This window comes from Emys orbicularis, chromosome 3 (genome assembly GCF_028017835.1).
Source record: "Emys orbicularis isolate rEmyOrb1 chromosome 3, rEmyOrb1.hap1, whole genome shotgun sequence".
NCBI lineage: Eukaryota > Metazoa > Chordata > Testudines > Emydidae > Emys > Emys orbicularis.
In genome coordinates, this window is record NC_088685.1 from 203,161,523 (window position 1) to 203,185,766 (window position 24,244).

General features: G+C 40.7%; 1 protein-coding gene across 1 annotated transcript in view; it reads right to left on the reverse strand.

Moving 5' to 3' along the window:
* The window catches only part of MACROD2 (mono-ADP ribosylhydrolase 2), a 1,323,621-nt gene that overhangs the window by 67,542 nt on the left and 1,231,835 nt on the right, over positions 1-24,244 (reverse strand). The window contains exons 10-11 of the mRNA XM_065401494.1: positions 18,659-18,700; positions 11,639-11,722 (exon numbers count right to left, since the gene is read on the reverse strand). Coding sequence (XP_065257566.1) covers positions 11,639-11,722; positions 18,659-18,700 — 126 coding nt within the window. The remainder of the gene's footprint in view (positions 1-11,638; positions 11,723-18,658; positions 18,701-24,244) is intronic.

Genomic DNA, 24,244 nt, shown 5'->3' on the forward strand with positions numbered 1-24,244 from the left:
CAGAGTCTGACGGGGCATCTGCCCCGAACTGGCCCTGATAGGGTTAAAATCCAGCCTGGAGGGCTGCAAGGAAACAGCCAACTAGGGCAGTGGCTGCAGCCAATTAGGGCAGCGGCTGGACCAGCCAATCAGGGCCAAGTCGGACCATATAAAAGGAAGCTGCAGGCCAGAGCAAGTCAGTCTGCTGTAGGAAGCCCAAGCAAGGGGACCGGTTTCCTAGAGGGCTGCAACAGAACTAGCACCATGAACAGGGCTGCTAAGACTTGCAGGCATGAGGCCCTGGGAAGAGGGTGAAGGAGCCAGAGGCAGGAGCCGAAGGTGCTGGGGCTGAGTGGAAATGGCCCAGGGGATTGAGATAGACGGCTGGAGAAAGAAAGGAGGGGCAGCGGGAAGCTGTTGTTTCCAGGTTCCCTGAGCTGGGACCCAGAGTAGTAGGTGGGCCTGGGTTCCCCATCCCCACTCACTGCTGCAGAAGCGGCCAAAGCTATGGACTGCCAAGCCACTGCAAGGAGCAGCTAGACTGTTGCGGAAGGAGTCCCCCAGAAGGGGGGAACCTGGATTGTGACATAGCTGGAGAATTGTGCCATGAAGCAGAGGCAGTGAGATTGGAACTGCAGGGAGTCTGCAGGCGGAGACATGGACGGGAGAGCCATTACCACCAGAGGGCACACCCGCTGACTAGAGCTAATTTCCAAAATGGCCAGCAGGAGGTGCCAGTATGGTGAGTGACCCTGTGACACAGAGAGAGGCTCCAGAAACAGTGTATTTTTAGCAGTGTAGATGTGGGAGTCACTTCTCGGGCATGCAAAGAGCCGTGGAGGGTTCATACACTGGGGGGTTCAAGCATGAAGAGCACTCTACTCACCTAAGCCATGTCTCACAGTCTACACTGCTGTTTATACCCATGCTGCTGTAAGTGTAGACATAGCCTTAGTGTGCGCCACATTGATGTGCTACAGAATTCTCACTCCTCCAGTGCGCGTTGCCACACCGTGTGAACAAGCCACTTTTGAAAATAAGACTTAGGTGCTTTGAAATTGTTCACTGCAGGCCCATAGTGGGCCAAATTAAACCCTGATGTAACCCCATTTACTTCAGTGCAGTTATGCCAGGGATGACATTGGCACATTATATTTAATATACCTTGTCATAAAATAAAAAACCAAAACACATGGCTAGTGAGAATCATTCTGTCAGAGGGGAAAGGGAGGAGGTAGAGTAGAAAACAATAGAAAGGAAAGAAGGACAAACACAATATGGAAATACTAAAAAGCACTCAAACTTTTGACAAACATTTTTAACGAGTTTCTCACATTGGGCATCTTTTATTGATAAGGTGCCTTTTGGTAATTACTGCTCTCCATCAAAACTGGGAGCTGAGCAAATGTAATGGTTTTTAATAGTGTATGTAAGAGGCAAAAACATATTTTAAAAGGGTAGCAACGATCTCTTCCCCATATTTGTGTAATCTCTCTTTCTCCAGTAGGCAAAAGCAAGGCCTAATATATTTCCCATGAGCCATCCCTATGACATTATTAATGATAAATATATATATTTTCTTTGGATGCCCTCTGAGATAGCTGACATCCTTCTCTTTCCATTACAGCAGCAGTTGGCAACTGTATTTCCTTTAGGTGACAACTGTCCTCAGAATATCTACTTTTCCATTATGCTAGTAATTGAGTAGCAATCTGTCACTCAATCCAAAAATGACAGAAAGAGTGGAATGTGACATTTTGTGTTATTTTAGGCCAGTAAATGTAAATGGTTTTGAGCCACATCAAAAGACAAATGGGAACATCTGTTTCTTTTCCCACAGAATGGCAGACAGTCAAAAACACAGGAGTACATGACTTACAGTAGCGTAATATGGACAAAATAAGCACATCAGTCTCTAAAGTTTAGACTTTTGGCAATCTATTTTTGCTTTCCCTTGCCAAACTGGCTACTGATTGATAGGCGCTTACTCGCGTCTCATTTGTTTCTTTGATGACAGTAAGGAAATTCCAAAGAAGATACACACCTTCATTTAATATCTAGTAGTAAGCAGATTAGCCAATGGTTAATAAGCAGGAAAAGTAAGAAACAATAGCAAACTAAAACGAGAAAATATGAAAATCTGCAAGGGTTTGCCCACTTTGTGCTAGAGAGAGGTATTTAGTATGCAGGGTCATATGCCAGATGTAATAGCATCCCCAGAACGAAGCAGCCGATACAATAATAAGCAGAAAGTCATATGAGAGAGGGATGAAACAAGAACTCTAAGAAAAACCAGGAGATAATCTCACAACTGGAGCATGAGAGAGATTTTAGCATTTTCCATTTTCTCTGTAATTGTTCTCTGGAGAACGGATTGCTACACCATTGACTGTTCTAGTTCAAACAGGAATTAATTCAGGAAAGTCCTCTGGTCTGTGTTATGCTGGAGGTCAGACTAGATGATCACAATGGTCCATTCTGACTTCAAAAATCTATGAATCTAAGGGGGGGGGGGTCAGATTCTAACCATAAAACATCAGCAAAGAGCTGGAACATTTTTTCCAGGGAAATACAGAATATTAAAGAGCCCAAACTGTACCACATTTTTGAGTCAAAGAGCTAAATTCTGGTTAACCAGTGAAACTGGCATTAACTCCACTCTCCAAATAGGACAATAAATGCCCTGCAAAAGCAGCATTTATACTGCACATATTTTGGCAGCAAACAGCCTGAGAAATGCTTGTTCTACACAATCTGTTCCTTCTTAGGGCTGGTCTTCACCAAGGGGAAATTGATGCTGCTGCAATCGATGCAGCAGGGGCCGATTTAGTGGGTCTAACGAAGACCCGCTAAATCGACTGGAGAGTGCTCTCCGGTCGACTCTGGTACTCCAGCTCCCCGAGAAGATTAATGTAAGTCGACCAGAGAGCGCCTTCTGTCGATGCAGCTCAGTGAAGACACCAGGGTAAGTCGACCTAAGCTATGACCTGAATAACGTAGCCGGAGTAGCATAACTTAGGTCGACTTACCCTGGTAGTGAAGACAAGCCCTCGGAGTAGAAATAGAGTTGACGCCATTGCAATACTTTGGGAAGTTGTTCCAGTGGTTAATCACCCTTACTGTTAAATGGCTCATGAAGGGCCGCTGACGCAGGGTCATATCTTGCTTGTAATAGTCACATATGTGTCCAAGTGGACCACATCTATGAGCTCTGGGTCACACTATATGATGCCCCTCTATGACTCCTGTCATGGAAGCCCTGGACGTGCTCTCTCTCTGGGTTTCCAGCCAGAAATGGCATGGCTGTCTTCTAATCAGTGCTCTGGTAGTAACTGGCCCTCGTTTGGTTGGAGATGTATATGCAAGGTAACCCAGGATTTGGTCCATAATGGAAAAACCGGATTATTAACCTTTTTAACAGAAAATAAAATTAATAATAATAATATAAAGGTCCACCTGGGATAATGAAGGGGAATAAACTCAAGGGTAAACTAAAAACATAGTCCCCAGTCCTGCAATCACTTATACCTATATTTAATTCCCTATTGACGTCAGTGGGATGGGACTATTTACATGCAACAAGGTATGCATAAATGTTTGGATCAAAATCAGCACCTCAGATAGCATTTCATTTCACAGTATCCCAGTGGCAAAAAGATATCAAAATTACAACAAAAACCACACACACACAAACCCCATTATTCCAAAGCTATAAACACATTAAAACGAAATCATTAGGGTGGTGGCCTAAGGTTACTGAACATTTTCAATCTGCATTTTAATTTCTTTAATTAAATTATGATTTAGGTCAATTTTAATCACCACTGGTGTATAACCCTATGGGGTAAACTTTAACAGGGGTTAGGAAAGAATTAGCTCCAGTTATTGTGTAATGCAGTTATGAGACTTATTCCCTGCTCGCTGTTCTAACAATTTACCTCAGTGCAGAGCCAGAATTTAACATGCTGCTATCAGCTTGCCATGCCTGCTAAGTGCTGGCTAGGAGCACCTTGTTACTTTTTCATTTGCCTGTAGCATTTTAGTCAGCAAATGTAAGGTTCTGCGAGGAAGGAGAAAATAGTGTAGTGCAGGAGGGTTATCTCAAAGGTAAAAATAGCAATTATAATGTAATGTACTTTATATATTCAAAGCACTAAGAAAACATTAAGGGACTGATTGAAGGCCACTGAAGTGATTGGGAGGTTTCCCATTGACCTCAATAGGTTTTGGATCAGGCCTTAAGTAACTGAGCCTCACAATAGCCTTGTGAGATAACTAAGGGTTAGATCTGGTAGGACGGTTCACTAGACAAGGCAGAAGGTTGGTACTCAGGAGATGTGATTTGTGAGGTCTATTCTTAGGGTGACCATATTTCCCTATGCTGAATACAGGACACCTGGTAAAATTACTCGTATGCAAGCGAGTTCAATGGCAATCAGTCAGAACTATGCAGTACAAACGTTCAAATTAACATCAAGTTGACTAAGCCCCTGTGAAAAAGAAATACTGCATAGTTGGATTCTTTTTATTTATCTTCTTACCTTTAAGGCTTTAGGGTTCACATGGGGAGAGGTGACACACACACTCCCTTTGTACCTCATGTTTTCCTAAGCTGGATGATGGAAATAATAATACAAACCTTTGTCAAAGCACTTAAAATCTAAAATAGTGCTGTGAACGTGTTATTATTGTCATCTCAATTTCACAAATAGAGGAACTAAGCAAAAAAAAAAGTTCAAGTGACTTGATCAAGAGCAAACAGCAAAGCAATGGCAGAGTTGGAAATAGCAATCTTGATTCTGAACACTGTGCCCATCTTTTGAGGTAATGCTGCCTCTGATTGATTGGTTGATGGGTAAGCAGATATAATTCAATTCAGAAACAGTCAGGATTGTTACTTCAGGATCAGTGGTTTTGTGTCTACTGTATTGATTGATCTATTAATCGTGTGTATGTAATACAATGTATTTGAGGATGAAGTAGCTAATACATTGTTAACAATGTCCTGCTAATAAGCAGAACACAGCATGTGTGGTTTTTTTCTCAGAACCACAGGCAAATAAAGCCTCCAGTGACATATTATGATTGCTCACATACAGCGTATGCAATTATGTGGGTGCAGAGGTGTAACAGGAAGAAGAGAAGGTCAGAGAAAGCAATGTATGAGATTAGATATGTTGAAAACAAAATAACCTGCTTAATTAAACACACACACACACACACACACACACAGAGCTGGACCTTGTTCACTAAATCTACATATTACTAATTTGTTGTGTTAAATTTTCATAAGCAGTGGGGCCAGTCCTACCACTCTGTACTGCCCTGAGTTTGAATAATCAGAGTGGTTTATTGTTATTCACATAATGGATAGAAATGGGAAATTATTTCCTTGACAGATGAGTACCCTGGAGGTAACTTGGCATGTCACAGTATATAATTTTTTTCTGACAACATTACATGAGTACTTTGCAACGTATACTATCTCAATAGTGGGAAAATCTACTGAAAAATTATTCATAGTGAAAACAGCACTCTCAGCTGTTTACCTGATAACAGGTGTATATAAAATTGTATAAAAAACCCAAGAGGGTTCTCATAGAGACATAGGAGGAATGATCAGGCCTACCAACATAGATTAAAATGGGATGCATTTTCAAAGCTGTATTACACTTTACATTGTAACACTGTGGGATGTGGCAATTTAATGAAATACTAGCAGCCACCGAAACACAATAAAGAATCTTTCAAGAAGTGTTCATTTTAGAAGTAGAAAAAAAAGACTGTCAATATTTTTTGCCAGCCAAATGGAAACAGATCATCTGATTTCCTTAGTGCTGTAATCCGTCAAGACAGATGGCAGACTTCAAATTAAAAATGGAGTAACAAGCCCTCAATCAAAGTAGAAAGGGGTTAACAGCATCCCTTTAAACATAACTATTCTACATTAAGGAGAAATGTTTCGAGGTCCCTTCCAGTCCTATGATTCTCTGATTTTCTGCTTTGTATCCCCAAAATAACTTCTTCTATGGTATCTTTTCTTAGTTTAAAATATTCTTTTTGAGGATACATGCAACACACTGCATTTAACATTTTTAATATATCATGACTGTAGTTCAGGTTTATAGCTGAACATCATTGTCCTGTGGGATATGACAGAGATACAATTACCACTTTTCTACTCAAAGGGCAAAACAATTATTCTCTATACATTTTCAGGACACCCTGAAACTTAGTCAGAAGGGGAATGTGAGAGACTAGTTAACATTGGGTCCAAATTTTAAGGGGGAGGGAGATTGCCAACTGGGCATAGAATTGTAAGACATTTAAGGATGTGTTTAACAGAGTTAATGATTACCCATGTCTCTCTACTGGAGAATGGTAAGCACCAATAATTGCTAGATGGACTTTAAGGCCAAGATTCAGCAAAGCCCTTAAGCCTCCATTACTTCCAGGGACTTAAGCATGTTCTGTTGAATAGGGATGGAATTACTCACATCTTTAAAGTTAAGCATGTGCTTGAGTGCTTTGCTAAGTCAGGAACCAGGAGAGGAAAAATAAATCAGACTTCATCTCTAACCAGATACAATTCTACCAGATACTAGGAATAAGACAAATGTGAGTTGTTACTCCTTAACTGAGAGACCACTGACTCTAGATGTGGGTGTAATAAATGTTCTCCTGATGGAGATACAAGTTTTGTCTCTGGAAAAATCTCTTTTTCTAGAAAAAAATTATCTGTTTACCAGATCTCCTGAGCCAAAAGAGCTATCAAAATTAGATGCACTTCAACAATCAACTTCCTGTACATGCAAAGCAAAAGAGAACACACAGGTGATGCACACACTTGGTTCTGTCTGAAGGAGGCATCAGTGAGCCTAGATCTCTGCCCACTTTTGAACAATATTTCAGACATATGATGTTAGACTTGAAAGCTAAGAGGTCTATAGTCAGATTACCTCATCAGGCAAAGGAACTCTCCTCAACCTAGTGTTTTTAATATGATTTGTGTACATCTTGACCCTTGTGACTTGGATCATCCATCAAACAGTTTTCCTTGTCAGCCAGGTAAAGAGAAAACAGAATTTATCCAAGATGCACAATTCCCACAGAACCTCCTTACATGGGGGTTAGGCTTCAAATTATCGTCTCTTGATGCTAACAGTCTGCCCATCTATCAAACAGTATCTAACCTTTACTTTTTGGTAAAGATTATGGAAAAGGCTGCAACAGGACAACTCTCAGAGCTCCTGTATGCCTTCAAATCCTCTGTGCAATCAGGATTCTGACCTGGGTAAGGCACCAAGATGGCTCTTCTTGCATGGGTTAATTATCTACTCCTGGTAATGGAGAAAGATCAGGTGTCCATGATGATACTGATAGATCTATCAGTTGCCTTTGATATTATGAGATCATGTTCATACATCTAAGGTCCTTGGCAGGAGTGAATGAGGCTGCTCTTCAGTGGTTTGGTTCTGTTTTTGCCTAGAGATTCCCGATGGAACTGATGAGCAACAGCTCTTCCTCCTTGCCATACCAGAAGTCTCTATTATTTCATCCTTATTACTCAAAGTGTCCATAAGTCCATTAGCAGAGCTAGAGAGGAGACACACGGAAGTTCTTGGTTTTGCTGTGTGGAAAAGAGTGATGGGAGTAACGTGCTGATTCATGATAGGTCTGTTTCATTTGCTGTTATTTTACCTATGTATTTATTTTTGCATTGTGTTTTTAATGGAGGCAAAGAGTACCTATAGCTTTGGATAGGCATATCTTTAAGATTTAGTTAATTCCAAAAACATAAATAAAGCAAAAAGACTCACGTGTCTTTGGGGGAATTTTGATTTTCATTATCTTGGCTGTCTACAATGTCACTTTAAAAATCTTACATTTATCAAGCCACCAAGATAGGAAATACCACTTTTTGTAGTGGCAAACTTGTTTTTCATACTTCAATTTTTTTTAGACTGCCAATCTCTGAGTGCATTTGAGTGATGGTAAAGTAAAAATGACGACTGGCTGATTTTACCCCTCAGTGCAATTGTAAAAAAAAAAAATTATATATATAATATAAACAGGACATTTGCAAATGCAATAGTTAAAATACTTCAGGGAGTTCAAGAATAAAGAGTGCCCCATCTATTCCTGAACTCCCAAATAATGTTCTACTTACCCTACATTATAACACGTACACAATGCAACAAATGGCTGGTAGAAAAATCTGCTATGCAGTTCACACTTGCTTCTCTCTCAATGGTTCGAATATATAAAACGATACTTTTAGTAGCATAAAAAGAGAGACCATTAATACTTTAGAGGTTCAGTACATCCAATGAAGTGGGCTGTAGCCCACGAAAGCTTATGCTCAAATAAATTTGTTAGTCTCTAATGTGCCACAAGTACTCCTGTTCTTTTTGCGGATACAGACTAACATGGTTGCTACTCTGAAACCAGTATAAAATTACTTTCATTAGCATGCCAAATGTATATTTTAGCTTACTAGAAAACAAACTCCCTACAAACAACCATTGATCTGACATTCCTTCATTGCAGAGGGGGTAACGATACAGGAATCAGTTTCCCATGATCTTCTGGAGAGATTTTAGATGTACTGAAAAGGTACTACTACACTAGCTCAAACCCGTGAAGCAGCTGGGCACGTTGTAAAAAAATATTACTGAGCTCAGTGGATCAGTATTACAGGTTGCCATCTGGGGACATGCACTGAGGGTAGAATCAGTAGGCTGTTAAAAGAGTAAACCTTGGCCTCGCTTACATATTCCCACCTTTATTTTAAATGGACACTGTTAGTACAGGACAAAATCCTACAGAACTTGAAATTTACATAGACTCTTCTTGTGGTTTCTATGGTTCATTATTATTATTGGTGATGCCAGCTTGGGGGAAATAATATTTTCCCTCTAATGAGTATGCAGTATATAAACAGAGCTATGCATATGCACAATACTGGATCATGCCACGTATTCACAGCTTTGTTCATCTGCAAGTCTTGCCATAAGATTTCTTTTAATTAATTAGAAACAACATACTAGGTAGTAATTAGATCATTAGTTTATGGCTAAACTCTGTTCTCAGACAAATGTGTGCAAACCCTAGTTACTTACATTGCAATGGCTCACAGGGTGTTACATTACAATCTGGCCACTTCGCAAGTTTTTAGGAATTCAGTATCAGGGGCCTAAACTATTTGACATCTCTTTTAAACTGAGGCAAAGGTAATTCTATAGAAACCTGATCCAGAGTCTCTCTCTCCCACTCTGCCCTTCCCCCTCTGTGGATGCTTTAATTACTTTTTTCCATCACAAGGACTCTTGAGTATAAATTTAGACTTTCAGCCCTTATGCATTACAACCTGATTTCTGCCTAAGGAAAAGAGAATTCCATCACCAAATAGATTAAATTTTGCAGCAGTGATTATGTGTTACAGGCCTCAATTCTGCATCAGCAAAATCCACGGAACAGCATCAAATTCAAGGAGTCCAGACATTCTACAGTTCCAGGGTAACGTAATCATTCTCCTGCCATGCTATTTACTTCACTCTTCCAATGCATTTATTTGTGTTCCACAAAGTGAACTGTAGGTCATGAAGAAACATTGACAAGAATAGTAAAACTGGAAGGTCTCATCTGGTACAGCACAAAAGCAGTTAAAGGAATATTATCATCTCTCTTTCCAATGAAAGGGAAAAACAGGTGTTTACAACATCCAACTTTTTTCTTTATTTTTATCTCTCATACAATGCTAAGTTCTAGTCACTTCCCAAGCAAAAATATACGGTAATATATATTATTGTTTATCCTCATTAGGGAAAATGACATCAGGCTTCAATTCTCTATGATCTTCCAAAGCGGTCAGCCTGTATCCAAATGGATGCATTTATTTTGCCATTGTGAAAGTTCTCTCCTCAAGACATGAAATTGCTACTGCATTTTTAGGTGGCCTCAGTGCATTATTATATGGTTAATGAGAAAGAAGGCCAGTTAGGAAAAGATTTCTTAGATCCCTCCACACCTCCAAGGTGATGACATCCATTGCTTTAAGTACTTGCCACTAACAACCATGTCAGGATGTCAGTGACAGCATGTTACTGGCAGTTACTTAAAGTGAAGGATGTTATCATCTTTCTGGGCTTTATGATTCATGCTATATGCCCCAGCCAGGGTACTTTAGGAGCACTCCTCGCAGCACTAAGTCAGAGTGATGAAGATCATGTAGTAATTGGGTTAGGTGGAGAGTGAAACATGTCATCTTGGGAACATTGGGTCAAAGGGATCCTGTGATAAGAAACTATCAAGGAAATAAAGGATTAAGGCTCCCCATATTAATTATCTCATCATGAGGGCACTCAATAACAAGTAAACATTCTTCTGAGGAGCACATCCCAAAACAACATGAAAATCTACAATATGAAAATCTATTAGACTACAAATCTTTGAATCTTTATGGCATGAAGGTCTTCAATGGGAAACTCTGTGAATGAGATGTCAGTCCACCTAAAATTATTGCACTTTGATCCAATATTAGAATGGCATCACTTCAGCACCATAGATTCTGGTACCTCTGCGCACATGGACTACCTTCCCCCTATAGGCTTCAGTTCAGGAACACAATCCTTCTCAAGAAAGCACATAAGTATGTCCTTAGAGTTAAACTTTTTGTTAAGTGCTTCCCTGAATAGGGATGGACTTAAGCACTTACATAAGGGCTTTTCTGAAATGGGGCTTTATCTGCATGATTAATGTGTAAATATATATACTAAATTCTCTTCCAGAAAGGAAAAGGAAATATTTTGGTAAACAGTGCACTTATCTGAACAGTGAACCCAACAGAACTGTGATGGGGTATACAAGCCCCACACTGGGATGGAAGGGGTTAAAGGACAGTACTGGGTCCAGATAACCCCACCCCTCCAACCCTGGAGAGCATGCTCCAACTGGAGACAGGGTTGAAAAGGGAGCAACACAGCTCAGAAGGTTGGAGAGGAGTACAGACCTACCCGGAAGGCTCTTGCCAAATGGGGCTAGAGACGCCTCCCTGAAGTACCAGGACTGTATGCTGAGCCCAGATGGGGCTGACTGATTGGTTTCCTCTTCCTCTCCCCCACCCCCATCTGGGATCAGAAGCAAAGAGAAGCCATGATAGGAAGTGAGCCAGGGATGGTAACTCAGTGGGAACCCCGCTCCTCAGATCTATCGCTGCCAACCTTCCAAGGGACCAGGGTGTGGGCGGGCCTGGGATCCCCTACCACTGCCCCATGATGGAGTGCATGCTAACCACTAGGCTTCCCAGTCCATCGAGGACCCTATTACAAGGACAATGTATATTACTTTTGGCATCATCACTTACACAATGTCAGAGCATATCACAAGTACAGACAACCATAATTTCCCATATTACAGGAACAGTAACAAGTAGAGCATTACGTGAAAACAGCATTTTTAATTTTGAATCTACATTGACATAAAACACACCTGTATTAGAACTGCATTCCCGTGACCTAGAGCCAAAATTATATTAGCAAGGGAAAAAAACACACATGCACAGCCAATATAGATGGTAGGGATATTTTAAAATGAAAGTACTGTATACTGCATAATTTAAAAATGAAGATCAATGAATAAGAACTTTAATGCCACCTACCCTCATTATCATCCTTCAGGTTCTCAGCTTTCTTTGCTTTGCACTTCATGGGAGATGGTGACTGGGCTTTTTGTTCCAATCCCTCTGCAAGCACAAAATATATTATTTCCGAGTAATATTATTTTATGAAATATTAATATGCAGGCGATTGTGGCAATAAGTATATTTTATCTCCGCATTCCTTTCAACGCAGAATGCCTACACTTGCATTTGGAAGATTCAGCACCGCCTAATATGCTGTATGAGGGGTCATAATGGGTGTGTGTTGAGAGCTCAACCTTGAATAAAACTCATATTTAAATGATTCATGCCTTCACACTCTCACTGTCTTCAGATCTATAACATTTAATAATAGTTTAATGTGTAGCTGTTTTTAAGCAATGTGCATCGTACTGTGTTATGGACTAGCGGAGGAATATGTTCAAGAAGAAGAATTTCTGTTAGCAGCCCAGTTTTGCATTCATTGCCAAAATCCACTAACAAAGGAATATTGACCTAAAAATTGGCAGTATGGATGTGAGGCAGAGGTAGAAGTTTGATACCAAGTTTGAAGTTAATTAAGAGAGCTTTCTTTCAAATAAGAAGGTTCAGAGTTGAAGAAGTCTTCCAATTTTTTTCTTCCCACTTTTCCATAATACAACAGCAAGAAGGGAAGAGATTAAATTTGATTTGCTGGACTCACTTATAGTCAGGGCCGACAAGAGGGGGGGGAAGCCGGTACAAATTACCGGGGCCCGGCGGTCCGGAAGGGGGCCCGGGGCCCGGCTCCCCCTCCCCTCATCTGCCCTGTTTAGCCAGTCCGCCCTTGCTGGGGGGCCCGAAATTTTTTTTTCACCGGGGCCCGAACCCGCTGTTGACGGCCCTGCTTATAGTAGTTGAGAGCTAGTGTGCAGAGGACTTAAAATTAGTTGATTAAGCTTCAAAAATTGTGAAGACTTGGTATATTAACAGCTGAGGGTATGTCTAACACTGGAATAAAAGACACATGGCACAGCTGTGACTGGCCTGGGTCAGCTGTCTTGGGCTTGGGGGACTCGGGCTCGCAGGGCTGTAAAATTGCTGTGTAGGACGTTTAGGCGCCAGCTGAATCCCGAATGTCTATACAGCAATTTTACAGCCCTGCAAGCCCGAGTCAGCTGAGCTGGGCCATCCACACGTGTTTAATTGCTGTGTAGACGTATCCAGAATGGCTTGTCATGTCTGACGACCTTAATGTAGTGCACCAAATGACTGCTGGAGACCAAGGGTCAGACTTTTAAGAGTACTCAGCACCCATAAATGGTGCTGGATGGTCTGAAGAGTTCAGCTCCCATTTATGCACCTAAATGAAATGACTAGATTTTCAAAAAGGGGTCAGCACCCAGCAGCTCATGTTGTTCTCCAGAGGCGCTGAGCCCTTTTGGAAATCTGGCCGTTTCATTTAGGTGCCTAATGGGAGCTGTTGGGTGCTGATTTCTATTGAAAAACTGGCCCCTACGCTGTTGCTTTAAAAACAAAAAAACAAAACAAAAAACCCAAGTAAGTTTCAAGTTCTTTTCCTTGCAGAGATAGACCCGAAAGTGTAAACTGATTGTTAGTGAGACTTGTTAATAGAAAAAAGGAGACTTTTCAGAAACTATTAATACATGTGCACTCTCAACCTAATTTCACCTTTCCAGTAGCGTAGCTCTACGTGAATAAATGCATCAAGCCTCTCCAGCTCACTCTACTAACTTATAGGCTGGGGACCCTATCCTTGGAAGCAGTGACTCTGAAAAAGATTTTCGGGGGGGATGGTGGATAATCAGCTGAACATGAGTTCCCAGTGAGATGCTGTGACCAAAAGGGCTGATGAGATCCTGGGATGCATAAACAAGGGAATCTTGAGTAGGAGCAGAGAGGTTATTTTATCTCTATATTTGGCACTGGTGCAACCACTGTTGAAATACTGTGTCCAGTTCTGGTGCCCACGATTTAAGGATGTTGATAAATTGGAAAGAGTTCAGAGTCTGATAGTGATAGACTCAAGAAGTTCAATCTATTTAGCCACATGCACCATGGGAGTAAGAGAACAAACCTCCAAACTGCAAGAAGCCAGGTTGTGGGGAAAAGCTTGCACTTCTCTACTCATTCGTCAGGATTTTGGAATAGGACTTGCTACCTCTGAGCAGTAGCCAAGATTTGGCTGGGTGTTTACAGTCCCACTTGGCCCTCACCAAGCCCTTGGCCTCACCAAGAAGCCTGGAGAAGGGGAGAACTCTCTCCACCTGCTTAGCTGGGACATTGTTCTTTCTGCAGCATACCATACTTAAATGTGGCAATAAGACTCACCAAATTCTGAGTCCGACTGTAAGTTACAGGCAGTAGAAGCCCATAATGCTTGGAAACATTCTAAAATGAAGACCTGTATTAAACACAATTCTAGGGAATTAACACTAATAGTTAATTCAACAAAACCTCAAATTGGTGATTGTTTCTATATCTTCCCATTGTAAGGGACTCTTGTATTCATCAATTTACTGCAGTATGAAAACATCCCCAGATTTGCTTGATCTCAGGAACTGGACGTTTCCTTTCTAAAGGTTAACCACTTGACAGAAGACTGTTTCTCCTGCCAGCAGATGTGATCAATTAAATTGGAAATTTTAATACTAGATTTTGAAAAGAAGATATGAAATTAAGATCCTTGGAGTGCTAAAATCAACTTCTCTCTTCCTTGGCTGGTGGACATGCAAACTCAACCACAGGGAATAAATATTAGGGAGATAAAACGACTCAGCTATTCAGTCTACCTAGAGTCAGTCAGAAGCAATGGCCATGTTCAACACATGTGGTTAGTACGAAGGATAGAAGTAGTCAGATTTTAAAGATTGATTGCTGCCCCTCTGCCATTCCTTTAAAAAAAAAAAAAAGAGTATTTATAATGAACTGTATTGATGCGGGGCCTGTCTGTCTCTAATGCCCCCATATGATAGCTGCGGTTTTCCCTTTTTGGCTTGGCAATGCTTCACTCTAGGAGACCAAATCAATATGAATATTTCAATCACCATTCTCCCCTCTGAAGATGAAGTTATCATCTAATCGATCTGTGAGGCTTCCTCTAGTCTCAAAAATCAAATGCCAATCAAGTTTTAGTGTTAAGTATCCATGTATAACATGGCTAGGTCTTCCTAGAGTCTCTGAATACATCAGAAAATATATCTAATGTCTTAATTGACTGCAGTAAGATGGGGGTGGGGGGATGAGGGATCTTGCACTGGGAGAAGTTAGAACAGTTACTATTGCCAAAGGAACAGTGTTTCTCCGTTATTGAAAGAATCTTAAAATGCTCACAAAAAGGATGTGGAGGAACCATCTCAGGAGAATGCGATTTCATATACAATTTCATTGCTTTTTACCAGACAAGTAGATTTTCCCTCACTCCAAAGACTGAACAGGATTTTTGTAAGCTTCAAAAATGTGTATTTGTGTTATGGCCAAGAAATAAATCTTAATCCTTTCAGTTCTGCAGAGACATACCACATATCATGAACAGAGCTGGTCAAGAATGGCAAAAAACAGTGCTTACAACCATTTATTTGAGTTTTGAATGGCTGTTCAATTTAACCACTTTTGTACCCTTTATTATTTGTGAGCATTCATGCAAAAAGGTATTTACGCACAATAATATTTGGGGAATGGCTATTCTCCCTGGGTCAAACCCACAAGGCCAATATGCCACTTCAGGGAGGCCATTCCCAGCTCCCAAAACATTCACAAATCCTGCTCAGTGACAAAGTGCCTGACATTTTCCTCTCAGTCAGAGAAAAAGCTCCCATCTAAGATGAAGTGCCCTGACATACGCAGATGTATATATTAGAACGTGCAATCTGATAGTTGATGTTCAGGTGAGATAGTTTACAGAAAGGTTTCAAAGTTAGTGTGAGTGGGGAATATTGGGTAGGGAAGGTTTCTGATGCTGGGTGGGACTAGGCAGGTTGCACCCTTGGTGGAGAGATGGGATAACTGGTAGGACATTTACTTTGGGTATGTAACAGGAAGGGTTGACAGGAAACATGGCAGACAAGGGGCTTATCACTGGAATAAGGTCCAATTGCTTTGGTAGCTAGAGCAGGGGTGTGGTTAGGTTGGGAAGATTTTCACAGCTGAAGGAGAGCAGGACACTTATGGGTCTAAAGAGGTTTTGGAAATTGAATACTGGGGGAGACTTGCTTGTGTGTTTTTGTTCCCCCCACCCCAAATACTAAGGAAATTAACTTTGGCTCTGGGGAACAAACCTTATGTTACAGTGCTGGAATATGTATTTACAGAACTATGCTTCCCATAATAGCACATGGCTGCATAATTTGCATATGCCATCACTGAGCATAACTGGTAGCATTACAGGTATTTTTGCCTTCCTATATGTCTGAAAACATATACAAAAGCCAGGTAATCCAAAAGTGAAGATTTACAATAATGTTTCATTAATGTGGTATAAAATGATAAGCCTTATGGCACTGCAGTATTAAATCACGTCAGTTAAAGGTGGACAAAATCTATCTGATCATTTAGTCTTTCCCTCTGCCAGTGCAAGATATAATTCTCAGATAAAGGACATATCAGATACTGAACGGCAAAAATCTGCAACAGCGTTTACTCTAGCTGCCCTTTTGACTCAGCCATTCTAACAGCAGACTGTATGAAATATGATAACATCAGAGCACTTTGAGTTGAACATAACAGTATGCTACCAACTGTTACAAGATGCTGCATCCTGAAAAATAAACCGATCATCTAAAAAATACTAATTAAATGCCATTAGAGGGCTGATTTTGAGTGTCTCCTTTAAGAATAGGGTATTTTTTAAATAAAAATATTGTTTCCTAACTTACTGGAGATACTCTTCTCCAGTGTCATAATTCACAGTAATGCTCATCAGTGCCAGTTACGCTTAATACAGTGTTATCAGCAGATACCACTGGAGATCATCTGAGACACATGCAATTAAAACATCCCCCTGTTTACTTAAAAAGAAAATTATGAAGAACAGAGTTTCTAAATGTAATAAGATATGCACACTCCTGGGTGGTGGAGACATAAGACAGAGAATACACTCTCAGCATGTTCATCTCCCCATAAACTACACATTTGACCATCTGCTATTCCTTACTTATGGCTGAGTCCTGCAGCTGCTCCAAAGGCCTGATCTGGTGTCCATTGAAGTCGGTGGGAATATGTCCACTGACTTCAATGGACACCAGATCAGGCCCTAAGTGAGGATCTGAACTTTTTCTATTACCCTTAGCAACTGTCTTTAATTAGAACTGAGTCTCCAGATTGAAAGAGCCCACATGAGATGGCCTGCTATTGCACGCTCCAGGAATCCCAGAAGTTTTAAAGGCTGAAACATTAGAGAAACAACCCAAAGATTAGCTTTGAGTACAGATTAGATCTGAATGGCTCAGCAGTTCAGGATCATCAATATTGGCTTCAGCTACTGATTCTGTCTGCAGGAGTCATGACCTCACGAAGTCAAGTGGAATGAAAAATGATTATTCATTAGCGACTGAAAGTGGCAAATAGCAGTTGCAACCTTATTTAAACACAGATTAATCAACTTTTCCCACAAAGCATTTAAGAGCAGATACTCTTCAGCCTGGTGACTAAATTACCATAAACAGAGCTCTCCCTTTAATGCAGAACTCATCTGTTTATGACATTTATGCAAATGTCCCTTACTAATATTAAGTTCTTACACTAATGGGTCAAAATGGCATCGCTCTCTACTGCTACAGGATATATGAAGGATACTAAACTTTGGCCACACAAGTACTAATGGCACATCCAACATCTGATTCTCAAAATATAACTCAGTGATAGGGCACCAAGCAACATATGGTGCTGAATATGTGGTACCCCATCAGCACCCTGTGAGAGAAGCAGTGATCTTATTTGCTTGAAATCCACACAGGAGCAGATATGTGGTGATTTGCAATGTATGTAACCCATGTGGTAACTTCATTTAATTTAATGGGGTTACAAAAGAAGCAAGACAAAAGAACTGATACTAAGAGTCTTATTCTGGCTATAAAGTGGAAAAGTTATTTTTAATTTCTACTATTAGATACTTTTAAAAATTAATTTAATGTACATATTTATAAATGAAAAATCCTCCCAAAATCTAAACAATATAGTTAATATACATACATATGCACTGGTTCCAATAAAAAGTGAAATTGGAGATATCACAGTTTTTTGGAGAGGTTAGAATAGAATAATAATAATAATAAATGGAGATATCCCATCTCCCAGAACTGGAAGGGACCTTGAAAGGTCATTGAGTCCAGCCCCCTGCCTTCACTAGCAGGACCAAGTACTGATTTTGCCCCAGATCCCCAAGTGGCCCCCTCAAGGATTAAACTCACAACCCTGGGTTTAGCAGGCCAATGCTCAAACCACTGAGCTATCCCTCCCCCCCACATGGTATCAAACAATCATGGTATCAAAAATACAACAGTATGATACCTGTCAGCAAGTGCTGAATTTTTAACGGCCACTGTGTGCCTTTGCACATGTATATTTTGTACATCCGACACAATAACATACATATTAGTATTTATAAAAGTTCCATCCAATGCACTAGGCAGAGAACAATAATTATTCATACATGTAATAAACTCAGAAGGCCAAAATACCATAAATGTGTCCTGCCAACTCAGAAGTCTCTCTCTCTCTCACACACACAGTCAATGACTACACACACGCGCACACACAAACACACAGAATCAGTGACTGGAAATGTGCAAATGCAAGTCCCCCAGGGTTGCTCTGCAGTCACACCTTAGTAAAATAACTAAACTGTGGAACCCTAATTATTTCCCATTCATGTTCAAACTAGTTGTTAATAAGAAACATAATTACAAACCAGTGGGCTACAATGGATGATGACTATAGAACCTAGTAACAAGGTTCACCATGGTCATGTGATTAATTTTAAGCTGTTTCTCAAACTCTTTTATAATTTGCAGAAGTATGTTTTTGACAAACATGTTCACACACCTGTATCCTCATTTATCTCAGTCTCCTCTTCATTATCATCATCTGTCAAAAAAAAATGAAATAAAATGATTACGAAAAAAAGAGAAGCATTTGAAAATAATCTTGCATGCTTCAAATTGCTTTTATTTAGTTTATTTCCTGCTGTCCAAAGTATTACATTTAGATTTAGAAGAAATACTAGTATGGTAGATTACCGATATCTAGATATCAAAATTCAGGGAGGTAAAATTCTGCCTCGACTTACACACAGTGAAATCACCTTGTAATCTATTTCATAGTTTTTATTCCTAAGGGTGAAATTAATCTAATTTTACTTGTCAAGCTCAGGATTCTTGGTTTTTCTTGAAACAGCTGGTAACATTAACACTCAAGTTGGTTGGAAGTTTTGTTTTTTGGAGGAAAATATACATGAGAGTGAAAAATATAATTTTTGCCTAAATTTTCCAGAGAAAATGTAGACTTTAAATCTCAAAACTGAACGTTTTGGGGTTTCAGCCAAAAAGTGTTTAGTTTTCAGCTGAAAACTTTTCAATTTGGGGTGTTTCAATTAAAACTTAAAATTCCCAAGGTAGCAGACTCTTATACCCATATGAGTATCAACCTGAAATCAATGGGACAAGATGGCACCCATAGTTACTGAAATGTCTCAGCAAAATGCTTAGAAAACATCCAGTAAAGCAGGAGTTACTTAGTCACTAATTTCCCCAAAGCATGTTCTTTCCCATGAGAGCATTTGCAGTAAAATCAATGCAAGAATCATTGAATCTGGAAGGGAACTCAAGGGGTCATCTAATCCATCCCCCTTTGCTGAGGGGAGATTAAGCACACCTAGATCATGCCTAACGATGTTTCTTTAACCTATTCTTAAAAATTTTCAATGAAAGAGATTCCACAACCTCCCTAGGCTACCTGAATAGATCAAATTAATCTCAGCCTCCACAGTAAATCAGCATAATGCAATAATATCTTAGCATACCTGGCACCAGCAGAGCTTCTGTGGAAGTTCTTACTTATAGTACAGTAAGTGGCTTGGAATATGAAATTCCCAAAGCACTAGAATATAGCGTAAACTGGTAATATTGGACACACAGGCAAGGAATATGACCTTATTAAAAAGTAGTGAAGTCTTAATGCAATACAAATATGAAATGGAGAATACTGCTTTTGTGAACTAACGGGCCATCTTTCTAAGGAAAGGACAGGGTTATTGCTCCTATAGAGCAAAAAGGAGGATGCATTTTATGCCTGTCCCAGAATCTCATATCTTAACATCTAAAATCTCAGCAAACTAGGTATAGAGGGAACATTATTGTTTATCCTGTACAGCATGGTTTTAACTGACAAAATCAAAAAGTTTAAATATATACAAAGGCCTAAATCTAAACCCTGGAGCAAAACACCCACTGAACTTTGGAGAAGTCCAGGAGTAAAATTTTCAAAAGCATCTAGGTGACTTAGGAACCTAGTTTACATTTTCAAAGGTGTCTTGGGCACTTCAAAGTCTAAGTCTTACTGAAAGTCAACAAGGTCCCTACGTGCCTAAGTCACTTTTGAAAATTTTACCCCAGCTCCATATCTGACTGACATTTTTGACTCAGCCCCCTCTTCTCTGGTAACGTCACAACTGGTCCAGAAAATTATAACACATGAAGCATATGAATGAAGGTGCTTACATTTCAGGCAACACAGCAATTTCTTTGACCTCGACTTGGCAAAGATTGCTGGAGTGACAAACACCCTCCTTAGTCACTAGACCTCCATTACAAGAATTATCATCTTATACCGGGATAAGCTCTTGCCATGTTTTAAGAACCCATGTCCAAAACACAGCTCATTTCTCATCCGGATGAACTATGCCAAGGTCAGTTCCTTAGTGCATTAATTACTGAGAAGCAGAAGCAAGGCAAGCACTCCTTGACTGAAGTACAGTCTAAGTTGTATAATTTGAAACCCAGATCCTTGTAAATTACATGGTTTATACAGTAGCTTCTTTTTCCTTTTGACAAAACCATGTTTTCACCCCCCATCTAGGCTATGGACAGAGTGTTATCCAAAGGTCCAGGTCTACTTTAACATATTGATCATGGATTGTGTCAACTGTAAAGTTTAACAAAACCATTAGGACCCAGAAGTAGAACTTTGATGACATTAAACATTTCCTTATGGAGATATTGTCACTATCAGGTAAATCCCAAACTTACTTACTTTCTAAAAAAAACCCAACAACCTCCCCCGCACAAACCATTTAAAATTCCACGGAACCTGTGACCTCTTTTCAAAAAGGCCTTGAACAACTCACTGCAGAGCAGAAGTGTGGGTGATACTGGGTGTGCATCCAGCTACTCCAGTGACCACTGGAGGCAGAAGAGTTCCCTGCTGCATAGCTTCGCCATTAAAGCCCTGCAACAGGGAACGCTCAGAACTCATTCCCTCAAGTCCTGCTGGAGAAAGGAGAATGACTCTTGCAGCCCAGGGCAGGAGGATCACTGACAGTGGCCCCTTGTGGTGGGCGTGGCCATTGAGATGCCACCCTGATGAAGGACTCCCTGGAGACTGTAGCAGACTCATGAGGCAAGGAAGACATTTATTCCAACATGCGTCCCATGGGTTAGAGAATGAAGTTCCCAGATAACAGTTAGTCTAAAGTATATGAAGTACAGTAGCTCCTCGCTTAATGTTGTAGTTCTGTTCCTGAAAAATGCGACTTTAAGCAAAATGATGTTACACGAATCCAATTTCCCCATAAGAATTAATGTAAATGGGGGGGTGGGGGAGGTTAGGTTCCAGGAAATTTTTTTCACCAGACAAAAAACTATATATTATATAGATATACACACAGTATATGTTTTAAACAAACAATTTAATGCTGTTCACAGCTAAGATGATTGTGGAGCTTGGTTGAGGTGGTGGAGTCAGAGGGTGGAAGAGGGAAGGATATTTCCCAGGGTATGTCTTGCTGCTAAATGATGAACTAGCACTCGGCTGAGCCCTCAAGGGTTAACACATTGTTGTTAATGTAGCCTCTCACACAAGGCAGCATGAACAGGAGGGAGGGGAGACAGCATAGCAGACAGAGACAGACACACACCTTGTGTGTGGGAGAGAAAGAGAAATGCACACTGCCCCTTTAAATAAGCTGACCCACTCTTAAGTGCATTGTCTTTTTAAGTGGATCAGGAAGTTGAGACAGCAGCTGCTGCCCCAAGCTCTCTATGTCTCTCTCCGTCCATGTCCCCTCCCTGCTCTATATGGAGAAGGGGTAAGCGGGGTGCAGGAGCAGGGGGGAGGGGGACACCCTGACATTAGCCCTTCCTCTTCCCCCCCTGCACAGCAAGCAGGAGTCTCTGGGAGCAGCTCCAAGGCAGAGGGCAGGAGCAGCACATGGCAGTGGGGGGAGGGACAGCTGAACTGCCCGGCAATTGATAGCCTGCTGGGCAGCTGCTGCACAGGGAACTTAGGGGAGCGGGGAGCTGATAGGGGGAGCTGATAGAGGGGCTGCCGGTCCACCCTGGTTCCAAGCCCCCACCAGCTAGCTGCAACGGGCTGCTCTTCCTGCAAGCAGTGGGCAAAGCAGGCGACTGCCAAACGACGTTAGAAGGGAGCATTGCACAACTTTAAACGAGCATGTTCCCTAATTGATCAGCAACGCAACAATGAAACAATGTTAACTGGGACGACTTTAAGTGAGGAGTTACTGCATATAAATAAGGCATAAGTTGCGTGACTCAAATGAATAGCAGTATAAGAACAAGCTAAGTGTAAACAGTTTAAGAACAGTTAAAATTCAGATTTTAACCTATGATTGAAATATGCCCCGACTATTCATATTATTTGGGATAATTACATCTATAAAATCTGAAAGCAGGGGGCTGGGTGCAGGTTGTTCAGAACATCCCTTTGTAAAATCCCAGGCTCCCTATTAATTCATATATCATGCAGTGGTTGTCAGGCTTTCTTTCCCTAATCTCATTTGCTAACTACAGAGCTCTGTAGAACAGAATGATTACACTGCTTTTCGTACTATTGAGATTGGAGAAGGAGCTTCTCTTATCCCATGGTTTATTTATTTTTTTGCCCTGCCTTTCTCAGGTTCTCTCTGGCCCTGTCTCATCAACTCATTCCACACAGGTAAACAGCTGCCAGATTGTTAAAACTATCAAACTGCTAGATTTGAGCTGGCAACAGGCTCTAAATACCATTACTAATCCAAAAAGCCATCAAACCTCCACCCACTCCTTGCTCTTCTCTCTTTTTGTATTGTTAAGCAAATACGTTATTTTGTGTTTAACTATATAAGCACGTAATCAGAGCTCATAAACCACTGCAGCAGGCAGCTCATTGTTCTAATCTGCATTCCTGTGTCCCCCCAGCCTTACATAGCCCCGTACACTGTGGACTCATCTTTCACCCACTTCTTCAACACTCCTTTCTGACTTCTTTATTGCCTTTCTCCACCTCTCTCCTCTTCCTTCACTCACAGTTCTTTTATCTCTATTTTTTCCCCACCCGCTCCCAGCTGTCTCTCCCCTTGTTCTCAGCCTACCCTGATTTCTTACTTCTCCTTTCACAAGTGTAGATCTTCATATTGCCCATAATCTTTCAATGTGTTGTGAGCAAGCTGTGGGATTCGGAGTGAAACGTGACAGAAATCTTAGTACCCAGCACTTCACTTGCTGCCTGTGCTCACAGAACAAATGAAGGAATAGAGCAAAGAGGCAGGAAGTGTTAGTTATAAAGGAGGAGGAATGGAGCAGAGATGAGTTTGCAATTACATCACTGATGCCTTCATTTAAAAAAAAATGAATCACAAAACCTGTCAGTACTGACAACTATTTAGATGCCCTACTGGGCTTATTTACTGTAAAAAAATAGGTGTCCTGCTGAAAAAGTTCCTGCCCTTAGGCACTTAACTAGCAGGAACTTCAAGATATGACTGTACTGTTTCTACTAAGATAATGAAGGATGTGCAGTATAACATTCTCACACCATCTACAGAAAGTGAAAACCAAAATGTGTAATTAAACTTTGGGGATTTCTCTGTTTAGTTGCCAACTAAACCTTCTTAGACTATTAGTTGGTGCAGGTTGAAATGGCGCCAGGGTAATACACCAGTGAAGTAAAATCCAACTGTCAAAACTAAATATAATAGGCTGACAAAGTGGTAAATACTATGTATGCCCTTCCCCTCCAACTCTTCTTTTCACCATCCTTATGCTCTTTTGCACCTACAAGGATGCAGACAATCATCCACTTGGTTGCCCTTATGTAGTTTTACATCCATACTGACAACTGCCATATTTCTCATTATCCTTTTCATGCCTTTCTGACTGAGAATCACTACTACTTGACAGGACACCATTACTGCCAGCCAGACGAAGTCCCCTGTTGGGCCTAAACTGCAGAAGCTCCTTTCCTAACCAGCCAACAGAATACAAATTTCCTCTCCAACTTGACCAACAGAAGTCAATGTAGTAGCAGCATACCAAAATCCTCCCCATTTCATGAGGTTTAAGGGAGGGAGGGGACATATTGGGGCACTAAATGGATTGGAACCTAATTATCTGTCTTGCCCTTCGTGAACCTTCT